The sequence below is a fragment of the Sinocyclocheilus grahami genome, unplaced genomic scaffold, assembly GCF_001515645.1.
Source record: "Sinocyclocheilus grahami isolate Dianchi unplaced genomic scaffold, SAMN03320097.WGS_v1.1 scaffold1177.1, whole genome shotgun sequence".
Taxonomy (NCBI): Eukaryota; Metazoa; Chordata; class Actinopteri; order Cypriniformes; family Cyprinidae; genus Sinocyclocheilus; species Sinocyclocheilus grahami.
Window position 1 is genome coordinate 136032 of NW_015506356.1, and position 25900 is coordinate 161931.

Consider the following 25900-nt stretch of genomic DNA (forward strand, 5'->3'; position numbering starts at 1 on the left):
GACAGACAGACAGACAGACAGACAGATAGATAGATAGATAGATAGATAGATAGATAGATAGATGGATAGACAGACAGACAGACAGATAGATAGATAGAGGTATAAATGGACAGACAGACATATAGATAGATACTGTAGATAGATAGATAGATAGATAGATAATTGTGGTATAAATGGACAGACAGACAGATAGACAGATAGATAGATAGATAGATAATTGTGGAATAAATGGACAGACAGACAGACAGACAGACAGACAGACAGACAGACAGACAGACAGACAGATAGATAGATAGATAGATAGATAGATAGATAGATAGATAATTGTGGTATAAATGGACAGACAGACAGATAGACAGATAGATAGATAGATAGATAATTGTGGTATAAATGGACAGACAGACAGACAGACAGACAGACAGATAGATAGATAGATAGATAGATAGATAGATAGATAGATAGATACACAAATATACAGGTAGACAGAAATGTAAGGTATGTTCCATGAAATTGCAATGCAGATACAAGTTTTGCAGTACAAAGGACACAGTATTGATATATTTATGGGGATGAAAAGGTGCTGTATATACCTTATACTCGCTGATGGCGAATCTTGCTCTCTGTCTGACTCTCTCTCTGGGCTGTAGCGGGTGTGCAGAGGGGGACATGTGTTTCTCCATCATGAACTCAGATCCGCAGGGAGAGAGCTGCAGTCTGCGCCCGTCTGAGTACAACACGTCCACAGACTCATCCACACACACGACCATAAACCTGACCGAACACATGACTCACTTAACACCAGACAATTCAGTAGAGAACTCGAACCTATTACACACCGCCACAGTCTAAACGTAAACACTAAAATCACTGAAGCAGAACAAACAAAATCCACAGTCGCGTCCAATTGTTGTTGCTAGAGTGAAAGGTTCGTTTTTGCGAGTCGGATCTTTTGAATCAATCGTGTTTACAATCGATTGATTCAAAAGATCCGACTCGCAAAAACGATGCGAGAACCGACTCTAGCAACACACGAACTGAATCAAACTGAACTGGGACACAAAATGATCATGAACGCCTTTGTTAATTAAACGTAATCAGAAAAGAAAAAAAACACATAATAAACAATACGTGTATCTAGATGAAAACGTTGGGATGTCAGGGACCAGGTGATTCGTTTCTTTGAAAGAACTGTTCAAAAGAACCGATTTGCAGGCATGACTCGGACTTCCCGTCACTAGTTGCCATGGTGCAAATTTTCGCGGTTGATGAAGAGAATGCCTCTGATTGGATGAATCACTTCTTCTACAGTAATTACTCATAAAGCTGTGCGCTCCTTCATCGCCCCCTTGCGGCTAAGATTCAACTCTGGCAAGCTGAAGCAATATGAACACGGATCAAGATTTGATTTAGATTATTTTTTGAGTTCATCTCACGAAGAAATATATATAATTTATTATTTTATTTCATATATAAAGAAATAAAATGACACCTGTATTAGCACATATACACATTTATAAATAGCATGAAACCTATATAAACAACATATTTTTTATTTTTACTTTATGCTAAATATGATTTGCTTTGTCTTTTATAATATTATTCGGGGGTGGAATATGACCTGGATATTCATGATATTCAACCTTTTATAAATCTTGTTGCATATGTCAGTTTTATTAGAACAATATTGAACTGTCTATATGGTATCACTGATAAACTAAACGTTTTTTTAACTTTAATTTTGTCTATTTTTTCTGTTTTTGTCCGTTTTTCAAAAGCCATAGAATTAAGGTCATGTTTAATTTTATACAGGTGCATCTCAATAAATTAGAATGTCGTGGAAAAGTTCATTTATTTCAGTAATTCAACTCAAATTGTGAAACTCGTGTATTAAATCAATTCAATGCACACCGACTGAAGTAGTTTAAGTCTTTGGTTCTTTTAATTGTGATGATTTTGGCTCACATTTAACAAAAACCCACCAATTCACTATCTCAACAAATTAGAATACTTCATAAGACCAATAAAAAAAACATTTTTAGTGAATTGTTGGCGATCTCCGGATCCATTTCGTCTTCATCACCGCAGAAACTGCAACACAGAAGCATTCCTTCATAAGTATATGGAAGCTTGTTCCCAACACATTTCCAAAATTTTTTTTTTGACTTTTTATCTCACAATTCTGACTTTTTTCCTTGACATTCTGAGTATATATCTCACCATTTTGAATTTTCTTGCAATTGTGTGGGGAAAAAAAGTCAAAATTGTGAAAGATCAACTCAAAATTATAAATATAAACTTAGAATTCTGAGAAAAAAAAGTCAGTATTGTAAGATAAAAAGTCAATTGCTTTTTTATGCCGTGGTGAAAAAAAAAAAAAAGACAATTGTGAGAAAAGAGTAAAAAAAAAAAAAAAAAAAAAAAAAACAGGTATATAACAAAATTACAAAAAAAAAAAAAAGAATAGCAGGTATATATCAGAATTGCAAGAATGAAATCTGAATTGTGACAAAAAGTCGCACTTACCCGTGTAATTTTCTTTAATAAATATTTAAAATATATATTTTCTGTCATCTTGTATTGAACACAGAAGGTACTTTTATCGAGCCAAGATCCATTAAACTGGTCATGGCTGCTTTTCTTACTTTAAAATAGTAATAATACTTCCAAATATGACTGTTTTTACTGTATTTTAATCAAATAAATGCAGCCTTGATGAGCATAAGAGATCTTCTTTTAAATACATGAAAATGTTACTGAAAAAAAAAGTAAGCAATAGCTTATATATTTACATGAACCTTTCTTTAAATCTGTATCTATTAAATCTGTCTAAAATCATTAATATAAAGGGCTTTTCACACTGAAAGCGAAAATTCGGCGCGATGACTCTTTTGAATCGAAACAATAGGTCCCTATGGGGATATTTACACCAGGCGCGATTATTTGCGGTGCGAAAAAGCGAGGATTTTTTTTCGTCCTGTGTGTCGATATTTTCCCCCGTCGCTCCACGATGAAACGGGTCGTCCAATCAGATTTGAGCTTAGATCACGTGCCCAGAGCAGCTGCTGTTGCACGAGTGGTGGTGCTGTTTCGAAAACCAGTGTAAACAAACACCGAAGAAGAGTATCCCGGTAGAGAGAAGAGAGTGGATGCCGAGTTCCTGTTATCTTTGGTATCTGAGAACAGATTTATTCTCACGTGTTCTTAATATAATTTCTAAATTCTCCATTGAATTATGTGATCTGGAGTGTCCGTTTTCTTCCACGTGCGCGAGTGTTGAGTCAGAGCGCGGTAACTCTCTAGATCAGTGAATCTCAACCTTTTGGCGTACCGGCCCCCAGTCCAATTCAGAACCATCCTCAAGGACCCCCAGAACAACATTGACTCATCCATGTATCATTTGTGTGTTTTCGAGGACCAAATGCAGTCAAGTATAATTCAAGTTAGTTGACTTGTCCAGTATTTGGCCATATCATCAGCTATATTGAATTTTTCTTTCATGGGAACATGTCATGTCAAAATATACAAAATTTATACAAAAATTCATACTTTATTCGGACCCCCTGGCCTTACGTCAAGGACCACTAGAGGTCCACGGACCCCTGGTTGAGAAACACTGCTCTAGATCTTCCGTGTTTAAAAAAAACAAGTGAAACGTGCATTTTTTTTCTACACATGAAATATGAAAGCAAATAGACATGATTATGACAATATATTTTCTGTATGTGTTTTGTATGCAGCTCATGGCAATTTTATAACAATAAAGGATGTTTAGGCAGTGTGGCGTTATTAAACATAGCCTACAAAGAGTGCATGTCTGCCTATTATAGAATCAAAATCAACTACAGATCACAATCAGAAGTTATTACAAGCACTCGATGATGGTTTATAGTCGGGTTTAAGCGAAAACAATAATCATACATTTTCAAATGTGGCTTGATGCTAATTGTACTTATATTTTAAGATGTTTTCTTGTAAGCATTACAAGATGTTTGTGTTTCTGGCGTAGAACCAAACTTTAGCTATATTTAATGCTGTATATTGAGCAGTGGACGATGTTAAATCCATATATGAGATAAATATCGGAGTAAAAATGCATTGGTGGTTGGCACCACCTAGCGTGCAGGTGTGAATTAGCAAAGGTGATCAATCGTTTCGTGCTCGGTGTGAAAGCAACGTTCGTCGGCGATTCGCCTCGCTTTTTCGCATTGCGCTCAGTGTGAAATGGCCTTAACAGTGGATTACTATACTGTGAGACTATGAATTTCTAATTATGTTCATGCATTCCTTCATTATAAGTGCCTTAACTGTTTTTTTCTGTCATAATGTGTATTGTATTAAATAGAAAAAGTTATTTTAAAACTCATCACATGAATTACTGACTCGCCCCTGTTGGCTGGTCTTTGTTAACTGCTCATGGCCTATCCAATGGGCTGAAGACTATGCTGAATAAGACTGGTAGGTCTTGCTAAGCCCCCCTCTCTCCCTGGACTGCTGACTTCACTAAAATGTGCTCTTTGACTCCCCCCAGCATCATTGTGAGGAGGACAATTACTGGAGTTCGAGCAGAGGGGTATTAGAGTCAACTAAAACCATAAAAAAGCATTTTGTTACTTGAAATAAAATAACCTTGAACTGAAATAAAATCAAATATAAATAAAAAACTAAACTTATTTCAGATAGTTGCCAAAGCAAAACTTTTCATTTAGTTGACGTTCTAAAATAAAACTAAACAAAATTTATGAAAACTATATAGCTATTATTTAAAAAACTAAAACGAATACAAATGACAAAAAACAACAACAACGGAATTAAAACTTCAAATAAAATTTAAAACTAATTCAAAATATTAATTAAAAAAACTATATAGTATCTCAGTTGTGCAAGCAAACAAGACTTTTGATATTCTGCACACAAATTTACAAAAATCTACTTACAAATCATTTCCATTCTCTTCATATGCATCAGGGAAGTAGTCTTCTCGGTCTAGAATCTCCTGATATTTGTCTGAGTATTCTGTGGTGGGGGAAATAGTAGATTAGTAGTAAATACAGTAATTACCAATATATAAAAAAATTCATAATAATATAAAAATAAATTTAAATATAAATATAAAAATAATAATTAAAAAAATGTCTGGCATGTTATGGTAATGAGAATTTAAAAAAAAAATTAAAACATACTTAATTTTATGAAAATAAATGAAGTAATGCAAGTCTTAAAGGGGTCATATGATGCGATTTCAAGTTTTCCTTTCTCTTTGGAGTGCTACAAGCAGATTGTGCATAGATAAGATCCCTGAAGTTGCAAAGACTAAAGTCTCAAAACCAAAGAGATATTCCGAGCAAGCGAGAGTCACATCACAAACACATACCAGCTTCATCACTGTGTCTGTCACGTGACTCTGTTCCCCTTTTGGGCTCTGTCTTTACATTTATTTTGAAAGATGAAGCTCACGATTATGGTAAGGGGAGTTACATTTCCGACGAGTGCTAGCGGTGTTCGGCCAATCACAATAAACTAGGTCAGCTGGCCAATCAGAGCAGACTGCGCTTGTCGGAAGGAGGGCCTTTGTAGAAAACGAAGCGTTTGAGAGAGGCAGGGCATAGAGGACCTACAATAATGTACAGTATTTGAAAAAAAATTGTTTTTTTGAACATTAAAGCATGTCAATATATTCTGTTACACCAAATACACAAAATAATGATCTTTAAAAAGGCATCATATGACCCCTTTAATACTCCTAAAACAGGCTTTCTTTTTTCCCTCAAAATGGAATTTCTGATTTTCTTTTGATTTTGAACTCGAACACGGTTTTGCGACATTCACCCACTTAATAAAACATGAGTAAGACTGTAGATGGGTCACAGCAGACTAAAGCCGCTGCCGCTGCTCACCAGGATCTGCTGCTGTAAAAGGCGTCCCATCCGCTGTGTAGAAGGTTGGTTCATTCTGGGGAGCAAAACCATGACAGAGACACATTAAGGGTGTGTTCACACTTGTCATGTTTGGTTCGATTAAAACAAACTCTGGTGCGATTGCTCTGTTAGTGCGGTTCATTTGAGTAAGTGTGAACGCTGCCATCCGAACCCTGGTGCGCACCAAACAAGCGGACATAGACCGCTAAAAAGATGGGTCTCGGTCCGCTTCCAAACCAACTCTGGTGCATTTCGAATGAAATATGAACACAACATGGACCAAATACTTATAAACGAACCAAAAACAGGAAGTAATGACAAGATGCAACGCTATGCGACATGATTTGAGACACAGTGTAACCAACACAAAATTAGCAGAGGGCAAACGTGGAGCAACGATGAGTTAAAGTGCCTTTTATGAGTTCCTTCTGAGTTTGAAATAAAATTATATGTAGCATACAAGCAATAATGAGCACGCTTAGTCTAGCAGACGGCACTAGGTGTGTTCACGATATATACGCCATTCAAGTCGACCAATCAGGTTGTGAACGTATCACAATGCCTTTAAGTTCGGTGTCTTTAGGTTCACTGTCAAAAATGCCAATGTGAACGCTAAGCGGACCAGGAGCAAATGTATCATTTTCCTTTTTGGTCCAGACCAAATTAACCAAACGAACCGAACTACAAGTGTGAACACACCCTAAGAGAGGCGACAAAATATGAATGATGTCACAGATTACATATTTTACTACAAAACCTCAATGAATGCATTTGATTTATTTGCCATTACGCACCATAAAGTAGTTGGGGTCATTGTCTGGTGTAGCATCACTGGACACACTTGCTGTCTGAACTCGACCCCAGTTACTGGACTGTAACTCCACCAGTTTCAACAGCATCTGCTTGACATCTCTACAAACAAACAGATACTGTAAACATCAATAATGCAATTGTACTGCTTTCAGCAATCTAAGAGCTGTTCACACTGACAGTGACATTCAGCAACAAAACAAATGGAAGTTGGCGATTTCCAGCGGCATGAGCAACAACAACTGTTGGCAATGCAACTCAACTTTATGTAAATGTACGATAATAAGCAATAGGAGTGCAGACCGTGATGCTCATAAACCTCAATACTACATACATACTGTATATACCAGTGTTGTTTTAGTGTCACTGCACTCTCAGAAAAGTCTGTAAAAATACAGCCCAATGTACTGTGTTAAAATGAAGGAATTTTCCATACTTATTTTTTCACAGGTGTCTTACCAATATTTTGCATTATGCATTGCATTGTGTTGTCTTATGGTTGAAGGAAATGTCCTTAAATTAAATGGAAAATGTACTGGTAATTTTCTGCCAGTAAACCTGTTTCTTACAGTGTATTATAGTTTTTATTAATATTTTTAAATTAGTTTTTGTTCTTATATTTTTAGTAATTTTGTTGCATTTTTCGCTTTTTTTTATGTCTATACAGTTTTTCTTTATTTTTATGTCAGTTTTAATTTGAGTTATTTTAGTACATCAAGTTAAACAAAACTGAAATGAGGAATGCTGTCTTTGGCATGCATGCATGCATAAATAAATTAATTAATTTAACTTCTGTTTTAGTCAAGCAACAAACATGTTTTTTATGGTTTTAGTTTTAGTGAACTACAATTCCGTTGATATACTGCAAGCTAAAGATTTCCAAAAACAATCTATTGTTGCCTGACTCGCTCACCGGCTGCATTTGACATCCAGCAAAACTTCTTCAATCTTCTTGATTATCTCATCCATGTCTGACTGGCCTTTCTCCTTCCATGCGTCATCCAGAATGGAACCGCTCAGCTTGTCGAATCAGTACAGTAAAACAATGCTAGTCAACACCAACAGTATAGTACTGCATTATTATCTGCAGATTGATTGATTATCTCATTTCAGTTCTTTGAATTAAATTTCAAAATCTTTGTTTACATTAGTGTCACTAATGATCTTAAGTTGAGTCCTGAGGTTACCTGATAACTCCTACAAACTATTAAACAGTGCATTTGCTCTGAAACAGTACCATTTAGTGCAGCTTCAATGTATTCAAAGTGGAACACAGCAAACCTTGAGTAATTTGACAGCACACATTAGGTTGGGGTCATCTGGGTGACAGAATAATGTGTTCAAAAGATCCTTTAGCGCTCCCAGCAAGACGTTAGCTCGCCCGGGTGTGTCCTTTCTACTTTTGATCTGAAAGACATTAAAGAACAGAAATCTAAAATTGTAGTCGCTCATACTTTTGTTTACAGAATAAAAATGTACAGTACAACTACAGTTGAATAATCAGCTACAAATCTGGAAAAAAAATAATAAATTCAACATGTAACTATAACGTAAACATTACAAAATCTGACATATGAATTCAAGCAAATACATATGTCAGGATTTATATACTACGTTATGCAAAGGAGTTGATATTAAAGGGTTAGTTCACCCAAAAATGAAAATTAGCCCATGAATTACTCACCCTCAAGGCATCCAAGGTGTATATGACTTTCTTCTTTCAGACGAATCCAATCGGAGTTATATTAAAAATTGTCTTTGATCTTTCAAGCTGTTTAATGGCAGTCTGCGGGTGTTGCAGTGCATCAGTCCAAAAGAAGTTAAATAAAGTGCATCCATCCATAATAAAAAGTGCCTCACACGGCTCCGGGGGGTGAACAAAGGCCTCCTGTAGCGAATCGATGCGTTTTTGTGAGAAAAATATCTATTTAAAACGTAATAATTTAATCTAGCTTGAGCTCACTGTTGTACACGGAAGCAGCTACTGGCTGATGACGTATGAGGTTGGCTTTGCGCATGCGCCGCTCAGAAGTGATGAATGCGGAAGCGCAGCGGAGAGATCAAAACAAAACAACGGTCACGAAATAGAAGTACAAAACGAGGATTTGTAAAGAAGAATGTCGGAGTATTTCGAAATAAGCCAAGAGGAGACTGGTTTTCCTTTGCTAAAGTAAGGAAACTTTGCTTCCTTTGCTCCTGTAAACAAACGTTGGTTTTCACAAGACATCTTACGTCATCCTCCCAGAGCTGCTTCCGTGTACAACTGTTGCCGCAAGCTAGATTAAAGTGATAATTATATTTTGAATATAGATATTTTTCTTACAAAAACGCATAGATTCGCTACAGGAGGCCTTTGTTCACCCCCCAGATCCGTGTGAGACACTTTTTATTATGGATGGATGCGTTTTATTTCAATTCTTTTGGACTGATGAACTGTAACACCCACTGACTGCCATTAAACAGCTTGGAAGATCAAAGACAATTTTTAATATAACTCTGACTTTTCATTTTTGGGTGAACTAACCCTTTAAGGGTTTTAATCGGTTTAGGCTTTAGCATTACATAATTTGCTCAGATGCAGCAGGTCAAGCTCTGCCGTTGGGTTTATTTTGTAATGATGATTGGTTGACTAGCTTTACTGGCTATACCAGTGTTATTACAAATTCACAAAAAAAAAAGGAAAAAAAAAAGTATTTTTGCTAATTGAAGTAAATATAAAATAAAAGACAGATAGATAGATAGATAGATAGACAGATTTTGTGATAATTGAAAAGCATTGGTTTTGTACTAACCTCCAGGTTAAGGTAAAGCTCCCCCAGAAACAGCACATAATAGTGAAACCTTTTCTGGGTCTCTGGATCTCCTCTCACGGCCTGCTCCCTCTGCTCAAACTGGTTTTGACACCTACACAGACACACAAAATGGAGTTTTGAGGATAAACAATACTAACAAAAATGAGACGAAAATGAAAGTAAAGGCTTAGAAGGAAAAGGGAAGAAACTGTTGACTTTAAGAACCAAATGTCAAGCCACTTTTATGAAACACCCAGAAATGGGTACTTGGGCGTCACATTGCTAAACCTGAAATTTACCTCTGCAGCAGCAGCTGTCTGAAGTTACCGCTGGCTGGACTGAGACGGATGTGATAAGACAGATGGTTACAGAGCCGTGCACCCGTGTAGGCGAAGTTAGGGATAGACGTGGACTGTGGAAAACAAATGTGGGATGGTTTTCATTGCATTCATCTTAATAACAACTGCTAAATGCATTATGTTTTGACCAGTACACAGATTAAAAATAGTACCATAGTAGTATTTTGCAAATTTCAGTTCTGCTATTTGGTTCAAAATTCAATACAGCACTGATGCATGATTTGAAAATTAACCAGTAATTCACCAATTACAAAATATACTTTTTAATATAATAATACTCAAGGTGTTATAGAGGCCATCTCAGGTTCAATGCATGCTTTCGCAAGACAATGAGCATGCAAAACTTAAAAAAGCCACAATTTAAGATTAGAATTTAGCTTTCTGTGTCATTATTTATATTTCGGATTACTGAGATTTGTGTGTGTCCACTTAAGGAATTAATAAATAATATAGTAGTATGTATACATAATGCTACTAAAAAATAAATAATAATAAATATATGGACTGTACATTGCATAGTTTATTAGACAGCTATAAATAAATACAGGATCAGATGGATATAAAATATTGACATATTTATGTAGGAAATTATTCATTTATATGAGTTATTAAGACTGTATTCCAGAGAGCTGTGTAATAATCATAATTGCAGTAATACGTGAAAAAAAAAAGTGTGAATAAATTGTGAATTTTTTTTTTTTTTTTTATTAAATATATTCTTAAACTATTGCAGAACAGAACTGTACATTATAATATATAATATTTATGTTCTGCAATAGTTTAAATATATTTTTAAAATAGTTTTGACAGTGTGATTTAAAGAGATAGTTCACTCAAAAACATCATTAACTCACTTACATGTAATTTTAAAGTTCTGTTGTTTTCCATGTAAAAAAAAAAAGACAAAACTTGAGGGTGAGTAAATAATGACTGGTGAACTATTCCTTTAAACAGGAAGTTCTCGTTGCATTTTGACAGGTTACCACACAGGTCCATTATCAGAAACTCATTACAAATGCACCTGTACATAGATGAGCTCTACCAGCTCCTGCAGAATCTCCTCTGTAGTGACGCAGCTGTTCAGCATATCCGTGATGTAATCGATTTCTGACTCGAAGGACCCCGGAGACGAGTTCAGATGGCTTACGAAATCCTGAACAAAATCAGCCAGTGAGGTCTCAGGGTAGTACTCTTCAGATCCATCGGAATACACGTCATCCTAAAAACAGAGAACATTAGACTAATACCACGGTAAATTCACACAGCGTTAAAGAGGAGCCACATAGACTCACCTGGAACGATGCATAATTGCCCGGGAAAAACTCAGGTGCTGCGGCAGACAGTTTAGAGTTTTTCACAAGTGCATCTGCAGCACTGCTGCTATTGTGTCCTGAAGGAATGGGGGATCTGCTCTCTGGAAGATGGAGTGATGAAGACTGGCATTAACGCTGAACATTTGTAGTCACTATACACTAATTCCCGTTTTGTGTTATTTCATAGTTTTGATGACTTTACTAGCATTCTAAAATATGTTAGAAACAGTAATAATAAAGAACAGCACACATTAGACTTGTAGTGTAGAGACAGAAGCAACCCGTCAAGATTACTTGACTTCTCCACTCAAATCACATGACAGATATGGCCAGATTAACAATCTCACCCACTAACTGCTGGTGACCATTTAACCAGTTTTAAATCCCGCATTCCAATAAAAGTAATACTGCAATAATCTTCATCATACAACAACAAATGTGTCTTCAAAAGTTCGTTAGATTTTTAACATGAAAGATCACAATCGATCAGAAGTAATTATTACAAGTCAAGTTAATCAACTAATGACAAAATACATTTAAAAAAACCATCCAGATGTGGTGGAAACTATGGTTAAAATCTATTCCATCTATTCATTATCCATCCATCCATTCATTTCTGCATCCATCCATTCATGTATCTATCATCTATCTACTCATCCATCCATCTTTACATCCATATATCTATCCATCTATCATCCATCCATCTATTCACTCATGCATCTATCGACAAAATACATCTAAAATAGCCAGTTGTGGTGGAAACTATGGTTAAAATGGTCGGTGCTTTGTACTCTCTCCATCCATCAATTCACACATCTATCTATCCATTCATGCATCTATCTATCCATTTATCCATCCATCTCTGCATCTATCCATCTATCATCCATCCATAGATCTATCCATTCATGCATCTATCTATCTATCTATCTATCTTTCCAATGACAAAATACATCTAAAATATGATGTGGTGGAAACTATTGTTAAAAAGGTTTATATGCTTTGTACTCTATCCTATCATTCATCTGTCTATCCATTCATGCATCAATCCATCCATCTTTGCATATATCCATCTATCTATCTATCTGTTGAGCTGTCTGTTTATCTCTAGCTGTCTATATATCTATAGTCAACTTCACTGAAATGCTAAAAAATAAGCTTTACACGGTCAAAGCATTATTAACTTCATATATTTACACATAAACATGGACCACCCATATATACAGTACTTTGCAAAAGTCTTAGGCCATTAGTATTTTCATCAACAAAAAATGGTTTTAAGCCAGGTATTTCTATCTTTTGCTGTAGTTTGTCAGTTGGAAATAACATTTACATTTTGACATTTAGCAGATGCTTTTATCCAAAGCGACTTACAAATGAGGACAATAATAATAATGAATAATTATGTAAATAACAGTTTACATTTCCAAACATTCCTTTTCAGGGCTCGACAGTTCAAGCATTTCACTCTCATTTGTGACTAAAAATAGATGTGTGTGAACTGGAAAATGTATTTAGGAGCATGAGTGCGAATAAAATAAATTTGTTTTGCCATTAATTGTAATAATCCAGTAAGATTTTTGTATGCACAAGGAGTCTGACAACAGCCAGTGCTCCACACAGAGATCAGATCTCACCATCATCCAGTCCGTCTGAGGTTACATGAAGAAACAGAAAAAACTCAGACAGACTAAATCCAGAAGAACTGTCGACATCTCCAAGACACTTCAGGAAACCTTCCTGCAAAGCTACCTGAAGAACTACAGGTGCATCTCAATAAATTAGAATGTCGTGGAAAAGTTCATTTATTTCAGTAATTCAACTCAAATTGTGAAACTTGTGTATTAAATAAATTCAATGTACACAGACTGAAGTAGTTTAAGTCTTTGGTTCTTTTAATTGTGATGATTTTGGCTCACATTTAACAAAAACCAACCAATTCACTATCTCAACAAATTAGAATATGGTGACATGCCAATCAGCTAATCAACTCAAAACACCTGCAAATGTTTCCTGAGCCTTCAAAATGGTCTCTCAGTTTGGTTCACTAGGCTACACAATCATGGGGAAGACTGCTGATCTGACAGTTGTCCAGAAGACAATCATTGACACCCTTCACAAGGAGGGTAAGCCACAAACATTATTTGCCAAAGAAGCTGGCTGTTCACAGAGTGCTGTATCCAAGCATGTTAACAGAAAGTTGAGTGGAAGGAAAAAATGTGGAAGAAAAAGATGCACAACCAACAGAGAGAACCGCAGCCTTATGAGGATTGTCAAGCAAAATCGATTCAAGAATTTGAGTGAACTTCACAAGGAATGGACTGAGGCTGGGGTCAAGACATCAAGAGCCACCACACACAGACGTGTCAAGGAATTTGGCTACAGTTGTCGTATTCCTCTTGTTAAGCCACTCCTGAACCACAGACAGCGTCAGAGGCATCTTACCTGGGCTAAGGAGAAGAAGAACTGGACTGCTGCGCTGTGGTCCAAAGTCCTCTTTTCAGATTAGAGCAAGTTTTGTATTTCATTTGGAAACCAAGGTCCTAGAGTCTGGAGGAAGGGTGGAGAAGCTCATAGCCCAAGTTGCTTGAAGTCCAGTGTGAAGTTTCCACAGTCTTTTGAAGATGCTGATTTCATTTTCCAGCAGGATTCAGCACCTGCCCACACTGCCAAAAGCACCAAAAGCTGGTTAAATGAGCATGGTGTTGGTGTGCTTGACTGGCCAGCAAACTCACCAGACCTGAACCCCATAGAGAATCTGGGGTATTGTCAAGAGGAAAATGAGAAACAAGAGACCAAAAAATGCAGATGAGCTGAAGGCTACTGTCAGAGAAACCTGGGCTTCCATACCACCTCAGCAGTGCCACAAACTGACCACCTCCATGCCACGCCGAATTGAGGCAGTAATTAAAGCAAAAGGAGCCCCTACCAAGTATTGAGTACATGTTCAGTAAATTAACATACTTTCCAGGAGACCAACAATTCACTAAAAAAACTTTTTTTATTGGTCTTATGAAGTATTCTAATTTGTTGTGATAGAGAATTGGTGGGTTTTTGTTAAATGTGAGCCAAAATCATCACAATTAAAAGAACCAAAGACTTAAACTACTTCAATCTGTGTGCATTGAATTGATTTAATACACAAGTTTCACAATTTGAGTTGAATTACTGAAATAAATTAACTTTTCCATGATATCCTAATGTATTAAGATGCACCTGTATATGCAAGTGTACCTAGGACAAAAGATGTTTTAACAAAAAGGGTGGTTGCACCAAATGCTGATTTGATTTAGTTAATAGAAGTTAATTGATAAATACAATCTATTTATGACATTATTTTTTAAAGCATCCTCACTTTACAGCATTTTTACACAAGTGCCTAAAACTTTAAAGGGGGTCATATGATGCGATTTCAATTTTTTGTTACAAGCTCTTGGTGCATAAAGAAGATCTGTAAAGTTGCATCCAAATAATGTGACCCCTTTAAACAGTACTGTTGCTTTGCAGGAAGGTTCTTGAAGTGTCTGCTGTCAGACTCCTTGTGCAGACAAAAATTTCTCTGGATTATTACAATTAATGGCAAAAGGAATGTTAACTGATATTTCCTACTGGCACACTACAGCAAAAGATATAAATAACTGGCATAAAACCATTTTTTGTTGGTGAAAATACTAATGGCCTAAGACTTTTGCACAGTACTGCATGTTCAACTGGCATTGTTAAAAATCAGCTTTACTTTACCCAAGTATTAGCATATATCTCTATATTATATGCATACGAACAAATATATTTATAAACATATACGCATATCGTGATAACTTGCATCTAAACAGTGACTAGCATTAACTGTCATCGACTGAAGTCACTCCTCCGCAGGGTAACGTTACGTTAACGTAATTAACCCAAATGTTCTGCTTTTTATAACCGAGGGGGCTTCAAATGGAGGACTAACGTTAGACAAAAAGGCTAAGAATTGTGTGTGTGTGTGTATCCCCCCTCAAAGGCCTCGGACAACATTAGCTACTAGAAACAGTTATTAGCGGACTAGCATGTGAGCTAGCACCGAACGCTACTTCACCTGCGCCGCCGTCGGACACCGGAGGAGTCGTGCGCGGCTGTCTGAGCGGCTCGCCCGGGCTGAACACTGCACTTTTCATGTCTCCAGCCTCAGAGGAGGAGGAGGAAGAGGACAGTGTGCTGCCGCTGCTGTTGTACATGATCTTCTTCTCGCTGATCTCGCCCGTCCGGTCTCGACTGTCCGCCGTCAGACGCGAATAAACACACGGATCCGATCTCAGAGGGCCGCTGAACACTAACGTTACACAGACAGCGTCGCGCTACAGTCTGCTTCTCACTTTCATGTTTACTATTTCTGTTTCTGGCATCTGTCCACTTCCTCAGTGATTCTCCAGAAATAGCAGTTGATCAGAAGAGCGCCATCTATTGGAAGTGAGGAAATGTTGCAGTCAATCATGGCTTCTCAAACAGATGTGGGATATTTTAAGCTTTACTCTGACAGACATTTGGCATGTAAACTATAGTTTCCGCCGAAAATACCACCAGTGTTGGGGGTAATATATTACAAGTAACGCAATCAGATTACCTTTTTCAAGTAACTAGTAAAGTAACGCATTACTTTTTCATTTACAAGAGAATATCTGAGTTACTTTTTCAAATAAGTAACGCAAGTTACTTTTTCACAGATATTACAGTTATGTATTTTACATGAATAGGGTACAAAATAGGTAAAGAAAAAAGAAAGTATTTTTCAAAAGGTCAGTGAAAAGTTGCTTAATCTTCATTTTATGAGGCGTATCATTTTTTATAGCATGTTGGGAACTTGTTTGGACATAGTGTGATTTTTATTTAGAAATAAACATCAAAATTAAACAAGTTTGTAAAATTTTACACTAAGTATTGTACAAAGAGTAACAAGATTGCAGATGATCTAGAGTCTAGACTGAACTATTACTCATCTAGTTTAGTGCTAAATTATGTTTTGAAGCAGTTTTTTACTGTTATTTATTAAAATTTATTTCTAAATGTTATTTTGGTTCTCCTTTTTAGTTTAATTGACATTTTATTTGCTTGCCATTTTTATTATTTTTAATAGTTCTATTTAGCTTTGTTTTTAAATCAGTGTTTAAATCAGTTTATTTTTTAATTTACAAATTTTTGATTTCAGATTACAATTATCGAAAATTATTTAAAATGTAAAATATTTTTAGCTAACAAAAGTGTATTTATTTACTGATATGCATTTCTCATAAATTAAAAACTGAGCATGATGTTTGACGCTGGCAAATTGATTTAACACTACAATGCATGTTAGAACTGATAACATGGAACAAAATTATTTCCATAATGCTGTAGAAAGGGTTCAATAATGTGATCTCTTGGGTGTCAAAATTGTAATTAATGTTAATCAATTCATTTTTAATGCAAAATCATGTAGTAACAAAGGTGCACACAAAATGTTGGACACAGCGAAATATAACACTGATCGTTAAAATTCATTAAAAAATTTTCATTTTTGTTAATTCAACAGTAATGATGATACTGTTAAGGTTGAGAAGGACAAGACCATTTTAAGATGGAGTAAAATACAAACATTTGATATTTAAATCTACTTTTTATGTTAAAGAAGTTTCATGCTTTATAACTCGTGGCAAACAAAAGATAGTTTCTATCTGCCCATTCACACATTTAAGGCAGCTTGGAGACTCAAATCTTCTTTAATCTGGGTGCAAGGTTCAGTGTTTTTGGTTCTGCTGGTCTTATTTTACTCTGATTTCCTGGGAACATTCATTCGTTTCAGTGTGCAAACAGTTGACACAGCCTTTCTCTTCTCAGCACTCATTCTTTATTCACTACAGTAATTCCCATTTGTGTTATTTTTATAGTTTTACAATATTTTTATAGTAACTGGAACAAACCTCATCAAGTAAAGTTCAATGACTGCCACTGTACTTTGCACAGTAAAAACACAGAAACCACATATTAAATGGATAGTTCACCCAAAAAGGAAAATGGGATGTTTAACTGCTTACCCCCAGGGCATCCAAGATGTAGGTGACTTTGTTTCTTCAGTAGAACACAAACTAAGATTTTTAACTGAAGCCATTGCAGTCTGTCAGTCTTATAATGGAAGTGAATGGGAATCACGGCTTTGAGAGTCAAAAAAACATACACAAACAAAACCAAATTAAACCCTGCGGCTCGTGACGATACATTGATGTGTAAAGACACGAAACGATCGGTCTGTGCAAGACACAGAACAGTATTTATATCGTTTTTTACCTCTGATGCACTGCAATGTCTGAACTGTCCTGAGCACATCCTTGACAGTCGGCGTGTAATGCATCTTCTTCTTGCTTTACGGCGGATCACAGACTTGTAAGTGCATTACCGCCACCTATCTCTTAAATGGACAATTGGCACTCCTAATTGAGATTGTAGATAGAGTGTCAATGGTCCACTTGAGAGATAGGTGGCGGTAATGTACTTATAAGTCAAAAAGTAAAAGTAAAAAAAAAAATAAAAAAGACGACGCATCATGCACCGACTGTTGAGAACGTGCTCAGGACAGTTCAGACATTGCAGTGCATCAGAGGTAAAAAAACGATATAAATACTGTTGTTTAGTGTCTTTACACATCAATGTATCATCACGAGCCGCAGGGTTTAATTTGGTTTTGTTTGTGTATGTGTTTTTGACTCTCAAAGCCGTGATTCCCATTCACTTCCATTATAAGACTGACAGACTGCAACGGTTTGAGTTAAAAGTCTTCGTTTGTGTTCTACTGAAGAAACAAAGTCACCTACATCTTGGATGCCCTGGGGGTAAGCAGATAAACATCACATTTTCATTTTTGGGGGAACTATCCCTTTAAGAATAAAATGCCTTTTAGTATTTCTTCTATTGCTTTTAAAAAAATAATATCATGCAAGTAATCACAAACAGGCAAATAATGCAGATATTTCTCTCTTCACATTTGCTGATTTCTCTGAACAGAACAGGTGATCTTGAAAGAAGCAGAATTCTGAAGGCCAGGCCCAGAGTTTGGGCTGCACAGGACAAACAGCAACCTGTAGGGAGTCCTGTATTCAGTTATATCATATTGTCCAATTATTTTCCATCAACTTCCTGCTGTCCTCCTTTCTTTTTCTTCTTCTGTTGTTGCTGCTGCTGTGTTTTGGCTTTTTTAGTGGCTGGCTGATTTCGTGTCTCTTCTCCTTCTCCTACCTGCTGTTTCCTCTTCTTGCTTTTCTTCTTGTTCTTCTTCTTCTTTCCCTCCTCTCCGGACACTCCTCCAGCAGTTTCTGTGGAGGCTGGCATCTCTTTTCCCTCCAGTACCATAGGCTTCTTACGGTTCTTGCGTTTCTTCGTCTCAGGAAGGAACCCCTTCTTCTTCTTCTTCTTTGTGGTTTCTTCTGTCTGCTCTGCCTCTACAACTTTCTTCACCTTTTCCATCTTTGGCTTTCTAAAATAAAGCAAAGGAAGAGAGACATTGAAGACAGGTTGATTATCAGTTACACTTGCTGGAAATGGTTTAATACTCTAAAGAAAAATATTTAACATTTTTATTATGTAATACTTTAAATATGAAAGGTATTCCACATATTTCATTATTATTGATGGACACGAACCAAAAGATGATTATGATGATGAGTCTCACATAATAAAACATACAATTGATAATAATTAGAAATGTTTCTTGAGCAGCAAATCAGCTAATTATAATGATTTCTGAAGGATCATGTGACACTGAAGACTGGAGTAATGATGCTGAAAATTCAGCTTTGCATCACAGGAATAAATTACATTTTAAATTATATTCAACCAGAAAACAGTTGTTTCCCATTGCAATAATATTTCACAATATTTACTGTATTTTAGATCAAATAAATACAGCCTTGGTGAGCATGAGAGACTTCTTTCCAAACTTTTGAATGGTAGTTAAGCATTTACATACACATTTAAAATTATAATCAAAATAGATTTGAATAACGTGACTCACAAAATGCCAAATAACTTCATCACGCTCCAGTATGTGTCCTCCAGCTGTCCTGGTTTCTGCAGACTTCCTTCAGCGTTCATGGACTTGAGAACATTCTGAAGGAGCTCCAGATTAACCTGCATCTTCTGCTCAGACAGAAACAAAGTGGGGTTTTAACACTCAAACACTTGAGAATACCTTGTAAAAAAAGAAGATTTAGGAAAAACATTTATTCATTACCTGACTGTGAACGGTTCTGACAAGATGCTGACAGAGCTCTAGTGCCTTGACTATCTTCTCATGAACCGTTTTATTCTTACACTCTACATCTTCAAAACTCTGGAAGAAAGGGATATATTTTAGGATATATATTATATAGATATTGTGTGTGTGTGTATATCAATATTATACTGAGTATATATATATAGAGAGAGAGAGAGAGAGAGAGAGAGAGCTTATATTATATGCATTATATTGATATTGTAAAAGGGGATATATATTATATTATATTAATATTGTGTTTGTGTATATTTGTATATTATTTTACTTTGATATTTTAAATACAGAATGCCATCAAATTGGCAAGATATTAATGTAAAGTGAATGTAAACATAATACTGAAGCAATTATTGTAATGTATTAATTAAAGATTATTATTTATTAATTATTGTTTAAATAAGTACCTTATTTTGCATTACTAAAAAGATGTAAAAATTTGTATCAATATTAATAATATTTGCAAATGATTTTCACTGGAATTGGTGCCAACTACTGAAATTGTGGTCTTCCTGTTGAAATGAGCTGTTCCAAAACTTTGCATTTTGAGACGATCGAGCTAAGAAAGTGTGGTTTCAACCATGTAAAATGAAAAAAAGTCTACCTTGGCAAGTTGGTCCCCAACTTTCTGATGCAGCTCAGTTCTGTGGGCATCAGACATCAGGTTTTTTACATCTTTAGACTGCAGGGCCCTGAGCGCCACGACACATGCCTGACCCTGAAACAACCGGATAAAAAAAAAAAAAACACACTTAAGACAGTTCATTACAATTCAATATATTCATGAGCTGCTCAAATACACTATAATATAGATGGATCAGCTTGGTTTACCTGCTGATGTTCCCTCACTCCAGCAGTGATGTTCTCCACCACCGTGTCCAACAGGTTCACACACAACACCTTCAAACACAACACAAATGGACCAATTATGACCCATTAACAGCTTTCATGAGGTGGAGACTATATCTTTTACATTTTCAAGAAAATCTGAGTGGTGTTTTCCTGTGCAAGACTCATCGCTGCAACACTAGGACATTGATTTGTGGTTTAATCAACATTACTAATGCTTTGACCAATTGCCTAACCAATTATGAGTAATAGTAATAGTGATGTTAAATATTTTATTTTACAGTGAAATGCTACTATTATATTAGTACTATTCCTATTTTGTTGAATCTATTTTATAATAATAATAATAATAACAATAATAATAATTATTATTATTTTATAAGATAGAAAGAAAGATTTTTTTGGCCAAAGTGTGCAGCCCTACAGACAAGCGCTGCAAAACCTGGAGCTCTTTAAATGACAATTCGATCCCCCCCCAACTCAATATCTTTAAACATACTACTGATATTATTCACTACTGAAGTTTTTTAGACTCACAGGGAATCTGCTGAAGAGGTCGATGAACATGGCTCCCGTGAGAGGGCTTTTCCTCTTCGTCATGAAAGATGTCAACGCGTTCCTGAAGCAAGTCGTGACTCTCTCAACATCTACTTTACCCATAAGCCTCAGCTGCGATCAACACACAAAGTTATTTTATCAACCTCAGTACTTGGAAATGAGCAAACAGTGTCAATTTGAGATGGTAGTTTACCTCTGACGGTGTTGTCGGTGCGTTTGCCGAGTCCTGTTCGCTCACAACGCCTCGTAACACCTTCAGCACATAGAGAGCAGCACTACAAAACAACAACAACGTGATTTAAAGACACAAACACACCATAAACAGATACGCAATGAAAATAAATGAATTTGTACAGTATACTACAAGATGTTGTTTTTGTCTTTTTTCCTGCAACATCAGATTAATAAGCATCAGTAATCCCAGAAGTCCTCACCTGAAGTAGTATAGAGACACAGACGAGTCTGTCAGTTTCTGGGCTCGACCAATCAGACGCTCAAGCATGTCATGAAGCTCCGCCTCTCGTCCGTCGATTTCCCTGCAGTAATACTTTGCACGACAGAGTCGGTTCCTGCCGATCAGAGACCGAGCGACAAACTATGAGAATTATACGCAATTAAATCAACACAACTATCTTTCTTCATAAAGAAAACGTTGTATAAGCAGCATGTTTTCTGTGAGCTTTCACTAAAAGTGACGTGACATGTGGCCAAGTATGGTGACCCATACTCGGAACAGCCATTTTTTTGCTGCGGCGCCTGGGGAGCAGTTAGGGGTTCGGTTCTTTGTCAAGGGCACCTCAGTCGTGGTATTGAAGGTGGGAGAGAGCGCTGTACATTCACTCCCCCCACCTACAATCCCTGCCGGTACGAGACTCGAACCCGCAACCTTTGGGTTATAAGTTCGACTCTCTAACCATTAGGCCACGACTTCCCCACCCACGACCCACTCAAATCTGACTAAAAATTTAAAGTATTAAAAAAAAAATTTCAGTAGTGCTGTCAAAATTAACACATTAAAGCATGCAATTAATTTTTTCAGTTTAACATGTTCAAATCGACTCTCTAACCATTAGGCCACGACTTCCCCACCCACGACCCACTCAAATCTGACTAAAAATTTAAAGTATTAAAAAAAAATTTCAGTAGTGCTGTCAAAATTAACACATTAAAGCATGCAATTAATTTTTTCAGTTTAACATGTTCAAAATATTTAATGCAATTAATGCAGGGGCGGAGCTAGGGTTGGCCACCACACTCACAACTGCTGCTTCTGTCACTTATTTTCTTGTTCTTGACAAGAATTGCATTTATTTAGACGCAGAGCGGCAGGCGAGGAGCTTCGGTAGAACAACAGTGAACTGCGATCAGATGAGATGTTGTCAGGCCGTATGTCAGTAAAAAACATTTTTCCTGTCCTGTCAGCCGTTATACTGCACTCATAGCATGTGCTCTTCAGTGGCATGCACAAATGCAGTGGCGCGCGCTGTATATCATTTCATGCATGCAATGTCGTAGTTATGTCGTCAGTTAAGTCATGAAGTTACCAAAAAGGCGATTAAAGCTGCCTTAAAACTGTGCATGCAAGTATTTGTTATATATGAGTCACATTTAAGAACATGTCTCTGAAAACTGTCCTGGAGCAGCAGCACTGTCTCTCTCATCTAACACACCCCATTCAACTCGTCTGCTCATTAGTAGAGACTTTAAGACCTGAAGTGAGTCAGAAAAGGGAAAGAGATGAGTGTCAGATCCGCGTCATGTTAAGCAACAGCAGCTTTCAAAGCAGCCAAAATAAGCGAATAACCAGCTGCTGTGATGTCTGTTAATCAAAGAACAAAATAAAAAATGAGGAAATCAATAACTTTTATAGTTTTAAGGATTCATCTATATTTAATTTAGACTTTGATAACTTTATTCAATTTCTACATATTTCCTACTTGCTGAAGGGCACAGGTAGCTAGATATGACATTTATTTTAATGGGTTTATTATTATTGTTTTAAGTTCACTTAAATTAGAAGTTATTTTTTAAAGTCTGATAAATGTTCAAATGGATAGCTCTCATTTATACTGTAATGTTGAATGGCTAGTCAATGGTAAAATATTAAGGTGGAAAAAATCCTACACATCAGTAGTTCTGGTATCAGTGATACTCGCCTTCAGTCTTAAAAAAAGATGCCATTAAACAAATATTTAAAATATACTGTCTTTATGTTGTTTCTACATTAATTTGAAGATTGAATGTGAAATTACTGCAATATAAAAGTATATTTAAAAATGTTAATGTTAGGTGGGAAAAAAATGTGTGATTAATTAGTAAAAAAAATTAATCGATTGACAGCACTAATTTTTCAGTTTTCATTCAATAATAAATAATATAAGAAAAACTAAAATAAGTAAATTTAAGTACTAAAAGAAACTAACATTTAAATAAAAGCTATATAGAAATATTAAAAGAAATAAAATTGACAAATCACATTTACCAAAATTACTCAAATTTAAATAAAAACTATAAAAAAAAATAAATAAAACCTAATTATAAATATTAATAAATACTATAAAAGTATTTAAATAACACTAAAATAGCACTGCTCACCTGAAGATGTCTGCGACCTTGCGCAGGAAGTCCTGTTCCTGTTGGCTGGTTTCGGAGCTCATCCCGTTCTCGATCACGCTGAGCAGCGGTTCCACCATCCCAAGAACCAGAGCGCTGCTTCCCTGTTTGCTCAAGAACATCTCCACCATGTCCAGTACCTGAAAACAACACATCCGATTACTTAAATCAGCCTCTGAGAGAAAAACTTGCATATTTTAACTACAAACCCGATTCCAAAAAAGTTGGGACACTGTACAAATTGTGAATAAAAACGGAATGCAATGATGTGGAAGTTTCAAATTTTAATATTTTATTCAGAATACAACATAGATGACATATCAAATGTTTAAACTGAGAAAATCTATCATTTTAAGGGGAAAATAAGTTGATTTTAAATTTCATGGCATCAACACATCTCAAAAAAGTTGGGACAAGGCCATGTTTACCACTGTGTGGCATCCCCTCTTCTTTTTATAACAGTCTGCCAACGTCTGGGGACTGAGGAGACAAGTTGCTCAAGTTTAGGAATAGGAATGTTGTCCCATTCTTGTCTAATACAGGCTTCTAGTTACTCAACTGTCTTAGGTCTTCTTTGTCGCATCTTCCTCTTTATGATGCGCCAAATGTTTTCTATGGGTGAAAGATCTGGACTGCAGGCTGGCCATTTCAGTACCCGGATCCTTCTTCTACGCAGCCATGATGTTGTAATTGATGCAGTATGTGGTCTGGCATTGTCATGTTGGAAAATGCAAGGTCTTCCCTGAAAGAGACGACGTCTGGATGGGAGCATATGTTGTTCTAGAACTTGGATATACCTTTCAGCATTGATGGTGCCTTACCAGATGTGTAAGCTGCCCATGCCACACGCACTCATGCAACCCCATACCATCAGAGATGCAGGCTAACTTTTATAGTTTTAAGGATTCATCTATATTTAATTTAGACTTTGATAACTTTATTCAATTTCTACATATTTCCTACTTGCTGAAGGGCACAGGTAGCTAGATATGACATTTATTTTAATGGGTTTATTATTATTGTTTTAAGTTCACTTAAATTAGAAGTTATTTTTTAAAGTCTGATAAATGTTCAAATGGATAGCTCTCATTTATACTGTAATGTTGAATGGCTAGTCAATGGTAAAATATTAAGGTGGAAAAAATCCTAGACATCAGTAGTTCTGGTATCAGTGATACTCGCCTTCAGTCTTAAAAAAAGATGCCATTAAACAAATATTTAAAATATACTGTCTTTATGTTGTTTCTACATTAATTTGAAGATTGAATGTGAAATTACTGCAATATAAAAGTATATTTAAAAATGTTAATGTTAGGTGGGAAAAAAATGTGTGATTAATTAGTAAAAAAAATTAATCGATTGACAGCACTAATTTTTCAGTTTTCATTCAATAATAAATAATATAAGAAAAACTAAAATAAGTAAATTTAAGTACTAAAAGAAACTAACATTTAAATAAAAGCTATATAGAAATATTAAAAGAAATAAAATTGACAATCACATTTACCAAAATTACTCAAATTTAAATAAAAACTATAAAAAAATAAATAAATAAAACCTAATTATAAATATTAATAAATACTATAAAAGTATTTAAATAACACTAAAATAGCACTGCTCACCTGAAGATGTCTGCGACCTTGCGCAGGAAGTCCTGTTCCTGTTGGCTGGTTTCGGAGCTCATCCCGTTCTCGATCACGCTGAGCAGCGGTTCCACCATCCCAAGAACCAGAGCGCTGCTTCCCTGTTTGCTCAAGAACATCTCCACCATGTCCAGTACCTGAAAACAACACATCCGATTACTTAAATCAGCCTCTGAGAGAAAAACTTGCATATTTTAACTACAAACCCGATTCCAAAAAAGTTGGGACACTGTACAAATTGTGAATAAAAACAGAATGCAATGATGTGGATTTTTCAACATCGACTAATCATTAATCAGTCTTAAAGGGGTCATAGGATGCCCATTTTCCACATGTTGATATGATACTTTAGGGTCTTAATGAAAAGTCTGTAACATAGTTTGGTTAAAATTTCTCAATGGTAGTGTAAAAAAACACCTTTTTTACCCTGTCAAAAACAGCTCTTTTCAGAGCAAGCCATTTTTGTAGCATTTTCCTTTAAATGTTAATGAGCTCTGCTGACCCCGCCCCTCTCTTCTGAGCTGCTCTCTGAGAGACTGTTTACTTTAGCCGCATTCATCGTGAAACTTGCTAATTAGCACATTATTAGGAAAGTCGATTTGCAAAGATTCATTAAAAAACCTTACACTCACTTCTTCTGTAGATGAGGCTGGATCACGAATGATTCGCGCAAACATAGACACATTTATGTAGATCGCGGGCGCATTCCCTTCAGAAACAAATGTAATCCACTGCAAGTTCAGCGGCTCAGATGTCGGGAGTAAATGACGACTGCT

At 36.0% G+C, this 25900-nt stretch overlaps 2 protein-coding genes across 2 annotated transcripts in view; both read right to left on the reverse strand.

Moving 5' to 3' along the window:
- The window catches only part of LOC107567649 (uncharacterized), a 22052-nt gene extending 6407 nt beyond the window's left edge, over window positions 1-15645 (reverse strand). Inside the window, exons 1-12 of the mRNA XM_016253358.1 lie at window positions 15265-15645; window positions 11169-11290; window positions 10898-11095; window positions 9817-9929; window positions 9518-9629; window positions 8007-8132; window positions 7639-7745; window positions 6710-6827; window positions 5895-5949; window positions 4935-5013; window positions 2032-2088; window positions 591-771 (exon numbers count right to left, since the gene is read on the reverse strand). Coding sequence (XP_016108844.1) covers window positions 591-771; window positions 2032-2088; window positions 4935-5013; window positions 5895-5949; window positions 6710-6827; window positions 7639-7745; window positions 8007-8132; window positions 9518-9629; window positions 9817-9929; window positions 10898-11095; window positions 11169-11290; window positions 15265-15403 — 1407 coding nt within the window. The 5' untranslated portion in view covers window positions 15404-15645. The remainder of the gene's footprint in view (window positions 1-590; window positions 772-2031; window positions 2089-4934; window positions 5014-5894; window positions 5950-6709; window positions 6828-7638; window positions 7746-8006; window positions 8133-9517; window positions 9630-9816; window positions 9930-10897; window positions 11096-11168; window positions 11291-15264) is intronic.
- A 2372-nt stretch (window positions 15646-18017) lies between these two features.
- Window positions 18018-25900, reverse strand: part of LOC107567654 (myb-binding protein 1A-like protein) — a 27152-nt gene continuing 19269 nt past the window's right edge. The window contains exons 19-27 of the mRNA XM_016253364.1: window positions 25104-25261; window positions 21303-21437; window positions 21062-21143; window positions 20848-20979; window positions 20293-20361; window positions 20066-20179; window positions 19426-19524; window positions 19207-19331; window positions 18018-18669 (exon numbers count right to left, since the gene is read on the reverse strand). Of these exons, the coding sequence (XP_016108850.1) occupies window positions 18315-18669; window positions 19207-19331; window positions 19426-19524; window positions 20066-20179; window positions 20293-20361; window positions 20848-20979; window positions 21062-21143; window positions 21303-21437; window positions 25104-25261 (1269 nt within the window). The 3' untranslated portion in view covers window positions 18018-18314. The remainder of the gene's footprint in view (window positions 18670-19206; window positions 19332-19425; window positions 19525-20065; window positions 20180-20292; window positions 20362-20847; window positions 20980-21061; window positions 21144-21302; window positions 21438-25103; window positions 25262-25900) is intronic.